At 51.4% G+C, this 11,341-nt stretch overlaps 1 protein-coding gene across 1 annotated transcript; it reads right to left on the bottom strand.

Moving 5' to 3' along the window:
• Positions 1–5,506: 5,506 nt before the first annotated feature.
• AAFC00_002264 (uncharacterized protein) lies at positions 5,507–9,633 on the bottom strand (the record flags this gene model as incomplete). Its single annotated transcript, XM_069341559.1, has 6 exons — positions 5,507–5,656; positions 5,722–6,161; positions 6,216–8,741; positions 8,805–9,380; positions 9,452–9,482; positions 9,550–9,633. 6 exons carry the CDS (start codon positions 9,631–9,633, stop codon positions 5,507–5,509), a joined length of 3,807 nt encoding a protein of 1,268 aa, XP_069201643.1.
• Positions 9,634–11,341: the final 1,708 nt, after the last annotated feature.

Below are 11,341 nucleotides of genomic sequence, written 5' to 3'. Positions count from 1 at the left end.
GGTGTTGCGGGTATTCGGTGTGCTCCAGACCTGAGGAAGCAACTTTTGTTGTAGATTCAACTTCTCGACCAGAGCTTCGAAGACAAAGGACCAGTCGCCGTAATCTATATCCCCTTCAGGGTCGATCACGTTGCCAAAGTAGTCAACTTGGCGGGTATGCTCCTTAGATGGTCCATATGTATACAAGTCTCGTGGCGAAGCTACATTGCACTTCACTTGTGCCCTTCTCGATGCATTCACAACCTCACTTTTGTATCGCAACATATCCATCGGCTGGCTCGTCGATCTTATCGCGAGAAAATTCAGTAAGGGACTGTGTTGGGCTGGTGAGCTCCAGCCGTCAACCCCATGATGTGAAAGGGACCTGCGGTAAAGATTGACCTTCTCGTGACTGTGAAGATGGTTTCTACATCTTCCAGGTCGGGTGGCCCAGAGCTTAGGATACCCATAATGCGCTCTCAGTGGACAATATGGATTTTGAAGGGCGTAAAGAGCAGTTTCTTCAGTTCCATCGAATGTCCTGACACAATAATCTTGCTGCATTCCTTGGTGATAAGCCCAATGTCCATAGTTGAGCATTTCGTCACTGTGCTTGTGTCGTCTATGACAGCCGATGCTTCTAGTGCTCTCAATCTTCGATGATGAGGCCATGGAAAGTGATGACCATGACTTCCAATGAGGATTATGTACTGTAGTAGACTCAGACTCATGTCCATGATCCAAACAGCGTCTCTGGGCTCCGACCATTGAGGGCTGCGACTGCTTGTCTCCGCGAATAAGTTGATTGGCATTGGATCGTCTTACTTCTGACGAAGCACTATCAGTATAGCTTCGTACAATATGGCTTGACGTAGCCGTACCGGACGTCGCTGGCTCAATTTTTGCTCTGGCGAGTTCGTTCCATTCGCTTGCTGACTTGAGATGTGAAGTCTGATATACTCTTTGCGCTTCTCCAATGTACCAGAGCTCGCCATATTCGAGCTGCGCGACCAGTCGATCTCTTATCTGCTCAAGCGAGTGAAGACGAGAATAGTCCTCGAAAAAGGTTATCGTAATGTTGCCAAGTCTTCCGGTCGAAACACCAAAGACCGCCCTGAGCGCTGAAGTGGACAACTGATGATCAGGTATATCTCGAACTAATATAGTCCGAGAAGAAGGTTTGATGCGATAATATGGATTAGCAAGAAGCGCTATTCGGACCCGGAGGTAATTGTTGCGTTCGATGCGAAGTAAGACGCAGACAAAGAAGACGAAAAGGGTGCCAATGGCTAGAATTGCAAATATGAGTGGTCGATTCCGGGTGGAGATGTTGATGACTGTGAGTCTTGCCATGCGTTTTTGTTGGTCAACGTTAGAACCGAAGTAGTACATCGGAATTAGAACGGGCGTTCCTAGTATTGTGATGGGCAACATGATCCGGTAAAGCATGTTGACATAGCGTATATACAAGTAAGTGTCTAGACCTCGTTGCTGGAGGACAATATCTGCGTCTGTGAAAAGTGGCTTGGCCCACTGCAAAATGCCACTTGGTGTACACCGGCCAGGCTCAAGCATGAATAGGGAAGGATAGTATAGCATAGGATATTTCTTGAAGAGGCAGAGAAAAGCAAGTGCATGGGCGACGAAGAAGATGAAAACACCACACAACCCAGACGGTGTCGTCAATGCTTCATGGAAACCAGCGAGCATATTTGGATAACTTACAAAGTGACTGGGAGTCGAGAAACGTCAACACGCTGGAGCGTGAGATGTTCTAAGATGTGATATATTTTATCGAGAGATATGATGAATGACAGCATCGAGCTGCAAATGTGGAAGTCGCGATGCTAATTGCGGCCGGAAACGTCTCTGGGCTTGCGACGATGTATACTGATGCACACCTCTTGTTTACTTCTAGTCCGAGATGAATTGCTTCACGTACATCACTTCATATCTTAACCGACTGTTACAGCCTTGCCACCTCCGAACTTCCCTTGCGGCCCATCCAAATGAGCATCAAGAACAGCACAGGTGCCTGCCTTGACCGCAGCGATAGCTTCAGGAAGCACCTTTTCGAGTTCTTCGACAGTAGATGCCACACCAGCCCAGCATTGGCCGCCGGATGCAGCTTTCGCAATTCCGGCATAATCAGGCGTGGGGGCAAAAGAGATATTCAGTTCTTCGTTGGACACCTTGGAACCTTCGCCATCTGGGTGGACGAGGAGCAATGACTTACGAGGAGCATTCCAGCCTGCGATTTGTTAGTACAACTACATTGTGACAACATCATTCTCAGACTTGCCCTTGTTGTTCAACACAATTGTCAAGATCGGGATATTGTAGCGTTGAGCGATCCAGTACACTGAGCCAGGAACACTGAACAGATATGTACCGTCGCCTACGATCTGGCACACGAACTTCCCCTTTCCTTTTCCGTGCTCATTGTCGCTTGCGAGTTTTATTCCCAGCGCGCCACCTCCGGACCATCCGAGGCCTCCGCCTCCACAGTTGATCCAGCTTCCAGGAAGAGTGGCCTGGATCTGATCGGCGACGAATGCCGTGTTCGTCACAGCCTCAATGGCCCATATTGTGTCGGGAGGACAAAGACTTCTCAAGCGATTGATCAAGAACGAGCATCCGTAGCTACCATCCGAACCTGGTTTAGCCAGGCTTGCAATAGTATCGAGCCGCTCCTTGTGAGATGTCTGAAGCTTAGTCCATCGCTCCTGGTGTACTTCACCGTTGAGTTTTTCTCCAAGGTTCGCTTTGATGAAGCTGCTCAGTTGTGCAAACGCAGTCTCGGCATCGGCACGGTATCGTGCCATTGCGTCAATATAAAATGTTGGCATCTGCTGTTTCAGCGGGTCCACATCAATATGTATGATTGTGGCGTTCTTGTCAGGTCGACACTGAGTTGGGATCCATGGAACATCGCAGTCGACCACTAGAATGAAATCCGCCGTCTTGATGTTGTCCTCGATTCCGTAACGAAGGCCCAGCCAAGCGGGATGGTCTGCAGGGAAACACATGTCACTGCCACCCGTGTCGAGGACTCGTAGTCCCTTGACTGTGTCTGCAAGCCCGACCAAAGCTGCTACTGCAGCATGGTTTCGACCACTGTATCCGGTCACAACGAGTGGCGCTGCCGCGCTAGAGAGCAACTCTGCGATGTCTTCCACTTGTTTACGGGCAAGCGCGGTTGGCTCCACGGGATTCCAGAATCTCTGATCGAGCTTGTAAGGCTCGATATCCTCCTCCATAGCTTCCCGTGAACCATAGAGATAGACGGGACCTCGCGGTTCGCTAGTAGCAAAACTCAATGCTCTGTTTACCATTTGTTTGACATTCTTGCCCCGCTTGATTTCGCCCGTGTAACGACAATACTGGGCCACGATTTGCTTTTGATCGGGGACATCCTGGATCCAATGGATGTATTCTGTCCTCGAGCCACGATACTCGCCTTCGAGAGTGTACGGAGAGAGACCAGCAAAGATGAGTACTGGGGCTCTGCCGCAAGATGCGTTGTGCACCGCAGCGCCCAGACCTTGAGTACCCACATCTACGTGGACGATCACGCATTGAGGCTTGTTCGTGAGTCTGGCGTACCCGTCTGCCATTGACAGTGCGACCATCTGTATCGTTCTTCAGCACCCACGGCTGTGTCTCAAGTGAGATGCAGATGTAATGGGAAAAGGCATACCTCATTTGGACACGTTATGATACGTGGAAACTGGCCCTCCTTCTCATTCTGACCTTTGACAATAGCCTCGATGATACTCGGATGATCAGATCCCAGGTTGACGAAGCAATGCGTGATGCCGGCCTAGATCGCACAGCGTCAACATATTGAACCAAGATCGACTGCTTGTTCGATTGTGAGAGCAAGTGATAAGCAAATCCGCTCACTCACCTCCCAGATAGCCTCAAAGAAGGCAAAAGAAGCAGTATACACCCTATAACCTCCAAGTCAGCCCAACCAGTCCCACAGAAGCAAGGACAATAAGCAAGCAACAAACATCTTGACGATACACTATCCCAATCTCGAATTCGTCCCAAATGCAGTTGCACAATTCACACTATCACAGACACCTTTTAACAGAACAAATCCCAGCTCAAGAACCACAGCTGGCGGAATATGTACGAACACAACAACGCAAGCAAAGAAGACAAAGATAACCGAGGTGTCAAGACACCAATCACTTATGTAAGAGTGCCCTACACACCAAACCGATCTCGACTGACGTGCCTACCGATTCGAGTACGATACTTGTACATCACATTAACCCCACTCAACCTCCGTCCAAAGACCATTCCTTGCACTCGGGTATAAGCGGCCGAAGAGTCCGAACCTAGTGCGGGGGAGGAGGAGTAGGAGGAGGTGCTTGCTTGCACCTCACTTGAACTGTGGAGCTGGAGGTGGGGGTTTGGACCCGGAAACGCCACGGTGATTAGGAGCAGTGACTCGCGCGTGTGAGTGCGTTGGGAGATTCGGGTACCTGGTAAATGGGAACATCAATCAAAGGCGAGTCACTAGCGTTAGTGGTTTATAGAATCAGCGGTGGACAATCTCGCTGCATCTTTATCTGCGCGAGTCTTATGCATAGCGAAGTGAATCAAGTAAATGCATGGTTGCATGGCTGCATGTGTGCTTCTTGCGATATCTATTTCCGGAGACTACAAGAGTCCTGGCTTTCCGTGATGTTCTCAAGCACACTGACTCTAACCATACATACCTATTCGATACATTCCATCTACAGACAAACGTATCATTGAAAAACAGCTTGCTTCAACAATAGATCCCCCTTCCTCTTCCGCCGAAGCAACAAGAAATACTCTCTCGGATGACGCGAACTTAGCTTCGGCTTCACAGACAGGGTCCCCCTCGAGTAAAGTCGAGGCTGTAACCAAACAGAACCCAAAGAAAGGAACTACATACACGCGGTCTTTGAGTGCACTGTTCTAGAACAAGTCCCATGTGAGATCTACCAGAAACATCAAGGCGTGTGATTGCGAGTCTTTGTATTAGAAAGGCGGTACTGGTATGCTCAGTCTTTTACTGCGAGGAAGTGTTTGTGTAGACATTCTATGATGAATTATAACGACAAGGTATCTCCCCTCCATGACGAAGAAAGCAAGAAATCACTGGCCCTACCCACGCTACTTCATCGCAATGAACATGTAGGATAAATAGCCCATGGACAGCAGAGCGGCCTCTTCTGGTAGCTGGGGTTGAGACCAAGGCAAAAGGCATGGGAGGTAAGAAGTGGAAGAAAAAATTAAGCACGACTGCCACAATGGATTACAATGGACCAACTCCTACGCGGCTATCTACCTCTCATGTCTGCGAGAGTGTTATGGCATAGGAAAAAAAAGGCCGAGAAAAGAAAATAAGTTTCAATGTCCTCAAAGACCGCAGTCATCAATGGACTCATGCCCTCTGCAAATCTTCTCGTTGATTTCTACTTTCGTCTGTGGGGGAGAGAAATCATCATCCCTTCATTTTTGGTTTTTGTTTTGTTCTGGGATCTCACTCGATAGCCTCGAAGACGGTATCGGCGTGCTCAAGCAGTGCCTGCACTGCCATGCGCTGCGCCTGCATGTCCGACATCTCGCGCTCGATCGAGAGGGGCCGCATGATGGTGGGGGCGAAAACAACGGAGAGGTTGAGTGGCGTCATCTGATAGGGGAAATGGTCAATTCGCCGCATGCAAACGAAGGGGACAAGTGATGCCGAAAACTTACCAAATTCTCCGATTCCATCTTCACCACTCTGCATAGATGTTGTACCAGGAACTCGAGGACCACACGATGTGCCTGGGGTAGAGCATCCATGGCAGCCCTCATGGTCGTGGCTTGCTTTTCCTTGTCAGTGATTTGCGCGGCATGAAGCACTCCGTCATAAGCCTCATAAGTAATGAGCGGATTCGGCAACTTCCTGAAATACTGCTTCAAGGCGGAGGTCACTGCGTGAATATCGAGGTCCGGGTCCGATATATCGTAGTTGCCATCCTTGTCAAATCCTTGCTGTATGGTTTTTACTTGACCGCTACCACCGGATTTGCGATAGATTCCCTCCATGTCCATGCCCCGTAGTTCGACTTCCTCAATGCATCGGGTTACGATAGCTGGGATTACCCGTTTCTCGTAGTCACATCGATCTTGCAAATCGGAGCCAAACAATACTACACCAAGGTCAGTCAAATTGTGGGATGGAGCGCTCGGCCTGGTCAACTTACCGGAGGCGGCTTCCGAGGGCAGATTCGTCGAACTGCTGTTCTTCAAGTTGCTGCCCGTGGTGCCGGGTTTTAATCCGTTCTTCTGTCCGGACGAGAAGAATCCAAAGCCTCCCTTGCCGTCCTGCTTCGCATTGAGTGCTGAATCACCCATGACAGCTCCGGGTCCGGCCTGCATCTGTGAGTAGGGCATCCCATTAAGATCGTACGAGCCAGTGTTGATAGGCATGCGATCACTGCCACCAGCAAATGCGCCCTTGAGACCCTTGGTCACAGACTTGCCAATGCCGCTGGAGCCCTTTTTCCAGAATTTCTTTGGTTGCGCCTTGCGAATATCCACGACTTTTGGTGCAGTGAGGATGGTGGCTGGTTCTGCGTCTGCACCTTCGGGCAGGAGGTTTTGTAGACTCGAAGACTCTTGGAGCGAGCCAGCTTTCAAGCTGTGGAAATCTGCGATATCCGCTTTGCCGGCAGCGGTGTATATTCCGAGTCCGTTTGTCAATGGCGAACGTTCGAACCCAGGTGCGTTTTGCAGGCGACCGGCGTTCGCTCTGTACATTTCTTGGATGCTCGTGACAAGCTGGTTGTTCAACTCTGCCAATTGATGGTTCTTGGATGACAGGTTCTCGAACTCCTGTAAGCCCTTGTCCTTGACTTGGATAAGACTACCGATATCGTCCGTAAGCTCGTTCCGCTTGTGCACCAGGTCTTCGACCTGTGCTCCAATAGAATCCTTCAGCTTTTGCAGGGATCGGGCGAAATCTTGTAACACGTCGGACTTAAGAGCTTCGATATCCAGTGGTCGGTTGGTATCCTTGGCCTTGGACAGGTGATCTGTCATGACTTCGAGTTCGCGCACCACCATCTCGCGCTGAGTATCAAGGAAGGCCATGGTAGAGCGTTTCTCACGAAGCTCGGTGTTGACCTGCTTGATGTCTGCAGAAGTGGTGACTTGCTCCTCAAGCCCGATCTTCTCCGCTTCGAGCTCTGCGATTTTCTGCTGAGAACGACGCAGCTGGGCTCGGAGAGAAGTGATCTCATCCCTCATGCCTCCAGAAGAAGCGGGACTGCCCAGGTTAATGGGACTGCTGATCTCAATGGAGCCGAGTGTCGGCGTCTTGTGGTGAATGGGAACAGATCTGTCGCTGAAGCTGCGTCCATGCTTGACAGCATTCGACACACGACGAAGCACCGAAGTGCCGTCGCCATCCTCCCTCTTCTTGTCTTTGTTCTCGCCTCGCAGGATTCGTGCCATCTCTTCTTCCATGGAGAAATCTCCTCCAGCACTGTGCTTTGGAAGGTGACCACGCCATGACGGCGGGGGCGGGGATGTGGCGGTGTAGGCGGATCGATCGATATCGCTGTGAGAGGTGCTGACAGACTCGTTGCGAGGACGATCAGTAGACGCTGCTGAAGGGGGTGGCGGAGGATGTCTCGGTGCGATGAAGTCGTCGTTGTTGCCTACAGATTTGCTCGGGGCTGAGGGGCGGCTGGCTGCTCTCGGTGGTGCGGTCGGCCCGTCGATACTGCCGCTCTTCAAGGGAGAATCAAGAGACGGTTGGTTGTTGGATCGACTAGCTTCGGCCGGGACCTCTGCTGGAGCGTCGACGTATTGAGACGAACTCGCGGACTCATTGCGTTGGTGCCTGGCATCAAGGGAAGTCGAGGGAGTGCCGTTCGGGGAAGTGATCCTGGATGTCGACTCTGCTTCGCGCTCTTTCTTTGCTGCAGGTGGTAGCGAGTCCTCGCGCGCCGGGAGTCTTGTTGCCGAGGAGGGGCCCGAAGTAGCCTCACGCAGCTTGGGGTCATCGAATGGGTTAAACGAAGAGCTCGGGGTGTCCAGTGACGCAGGCGACGAAGAGACGTTGGACTCTTCAGGCGGCTGATAGCGAGTTTGGCTGAGGATTTCCAGAGTGGTGTCAGAGCGATTACCGACGCGAGGGCTAGATCTCGGGACCTTTCTATCCTGAGGCACTTCTTGTAGCTTGAACGGCTCAGAAGAGCCGCCGAGAGTGTACGAGGCGCTGTTGAGGTGAGGTGGTCGAGGACGTTCTTGCTTCTCACTGGCTTGTGTGGGTGGCACGGTTGATGAAGCCATGGTGGAAGGCGAGGGAGTGCTTTGCTCGGATATGTCCCGTCTTGTTGATGGCCGCGACTTGTCTTGATAGGCAACATGCGGGCTGCTGCTTTTCGGACGAGGAATGACTCCTTCTCTTTCAGTGGAAACAGATCGTGACGAGGATGGTCTGGCAATGCTCAGTCTATCTCGGTGATCAGTACGAGGAGTTTTGTTGAAGTAGTCCCTCGGCGAGAGATTCTCGCGTGTGCGAGGGGTGTGTTGGGTCTCGTCGTTGTGCTGCATCCTCCTTTGTGACATGGGAGGCGGGCCAGGAGCGGGATTGGGATCGAAGGCCATTGTAAGAAAGCCTGCTTGGTCATCGTCGTTGTCTGAGGCCGTCGCAGACATGACGGATGAGACAAGCGAGGCGCGGTTCGCTTTGTAGGTGCTGGCGGGTAGCGTGAGTGTTTCTGACAGGGGAAGATGGTCAGCAACAACAGCATTGACAATTGCAATTTCGTGTCTTGACTTACCCTTCCTGCCGTCGTCAGACATTGGCGAGACATCCCTGCGGGGAGCGTCTTGTCGGTTCGTGTTGAGGAATCTGGAATTGTTTCGGGGAGAGTGTTCGCCGGGCGTGTCTGTATACGAGTCTGAAGGCGGCGTTTCCACCGAGCTCTGTAGGGCGCTTTGTGGTACCGCACTCGGAGGCAGCGCTGGTAGGCTCTTATCCAGAACCATGGTATTGTGATGATTCGCGCTTGCAGCAGCGGCGGCCGCAGATTGTCTTGACTGTTTCGCCTTCTTCCGCCGTCGAGCCATCAGACTCTCATGACAATCCATACAGAAGATGCCTTGGCTGGTGCGCGCATAACGCAAGTTCTCGATCTTCTTCTTGCAGTTCCGACATTTGAAGCAGGTGGCACAGAAGGCCTGGTCGCCCGTGAGGATGGCGAGATCCTCGATCTTGTTGCCACACGAGCTGCAGCTGTATGTGCAGTTGTTGCAGATGAGGGAGCCGTCGCCCAACAGCAGCAGATTGGCATCCGAGTCGAGTAGCGTTCCACACGAGTGGCAACGGAAACAGGTAAGATGCCATCGGTGGCCAGCTGGAGTGGGTCAGCAAGTCAGTGGAAAGGGAAACACAATGCTGCAGCAGAGCTATGGCATCAACGCATACCTAGTTCGAATGCTCGACCTTGCTCTAGTATCTACGCATCATCAGTTCACCATTTGGCGACGTGGACCATTCGATCGCATTGGGTGGTGATAGCATACCTCGCCGCAGCCTTTACACAGAAAGATCTCATCCTCATCGAGTGGTGACTCTGGATAGCCGGTGGGGGAGAGTTCCGACTCCATTGCGCACACCCGTCAAAATCGCGACGCAGCTCAGGACAAGCGTGTCAGTTGACTGATGGGATTGCGCGAGAGTGGATTGATGCAGTGTCGCAGACGCTTGGACTGCCCAGAGCAATAAGCAATGAGAAGTACAGGAAAACGAGATGAGACTACAGAGGGATTATCGGCTTGACTTGCTGTTGATTAATGGCGTAAGAAAGTGATCGTGGGCCGCGCGCCGCCCTTGTCACACTCGAATCCGAGCGATGCTGATGTGTCCAGGAGATTGAGAGATGGAGATGGGCCACTCCTGAACCTGAAGCCGGACGACTGCGAGAACGACGACAGCGACAAGCGATAATGATGATCGAAACTGTCTAACGGGGCATTGGCAGGTCGTCGTGAGGCTAACTACTCCGTACACTGACTAGACTGTACTGCATGAACAGCAACAGCAAGGACGTGCAGAAAATAAGGGATACTATGGTGAAGAGGGCGGTACAAAAGGGTAATGCAAGGTCATAATAGAGACTCCCTAGACCAACAGATCAACAGATACGACTGTTCACTCAAAGCACTGCACGACTCGCTCCTTTCAGACGTTCACCATCCATTCGTAGCCTTTCTCCGCCCCTCTCTCTCTCCCCTCTCTTTTCTCTGCCTTACTACTCCTGCTACACACTACGGGAACCTTACTGTACCGGTACTTGTAGCTTTACAATACTGTACCTTAGCTGGCGTTGTGCCCCGAACACTCCTTGGCGCAATCGTCCAAGCCTTGGTGCATTTAAAGGAAGCCCTTGACTCGTCTGCGTTTCGCCTAGATTGTGAAACGTGCTGCAACGTGCGAGTCCGTTAGATGCATCCATTAACCAGTAAAGGGACTTATTCCGAGCAAGCATACAATTGTGGCTGTGTATGAATGACTTTCCCACCTCTCTGATCATCCATATCTTGTTGTCATACGAGGACGTTGGAAACATGATTAAGAGTGCTGAAATTTCACAGCTGCCCAGATATGTCTCTGCTATGGCCCGATTTAGCATCCAACGCCACACCGCGCGCCGTCGCTCCTTAGCTTACGTGCTCTTTTTTTTTGTTTTATTATTTTTCCCTCGTGTGCCCACTGCTGCACCCAATGAAGTGAGCATGTCGCGAACGGTATGCTCGCAAATTTACCGAGACCCTTCGGCGAGGGTAAGACTCCTCTGTCTGACACCTAGAGCACGTGGTACCTAGATTGACGAGCAGAACATGCACTGTATATGCGTGCTGTGGAACGATTGCGTTGACCCTTGCATTTGCTCCGCGTAGACTAAGTCTCCGGAGAAAGTAGCGGACACTACGTGTGCAGTCTTAGCGGACATGAAACTCTGTCTAGTTTGCTCAGACCGACTTTGGACATCAAGACCCCTTGTCGCAAATTCTGGCCGGCCAGCGAATCCGACGGACAACTTCAGCTACAAGGCAAGTGTGCCGCTATTCGATGCGGCCTGCCGGGCGGCCGATCAAGTCAGGTAACCAAACAAGTTCAACAACACAGGGTTAGTGGCGTAAATAAGATCTCTCTCTCTGATGACCCTGAAGATCATGCGAATGGCATATTTGCAATCCACGGATTTCCCCCAGCTGGCTGTTAGATATATAATATACGTAATGCAGATCATACAATGGGACAAGATGCTAATACTTTCGAGCGGCACGGTAGGTACAGTAACAGTACACCAGA

The sequence above is a fragment of the Neodothiora populina genome (genome assembly GCF_041146345.1).
Source record: "Neodothiora populina strain CPC 39397 chromosome Unknown canker_contig_14, whole genome shotgun sequence".
Taxonomy (NCBI): Eukaryota; Fungi; Ascomycota; class Dothideomycetes; order Dothideales; family Dothioraceae; genus Neodothiora; species Neodothiora populina.
This window is presented reverse-complemented; position numbering and strand designations above follow the sequence as displayed.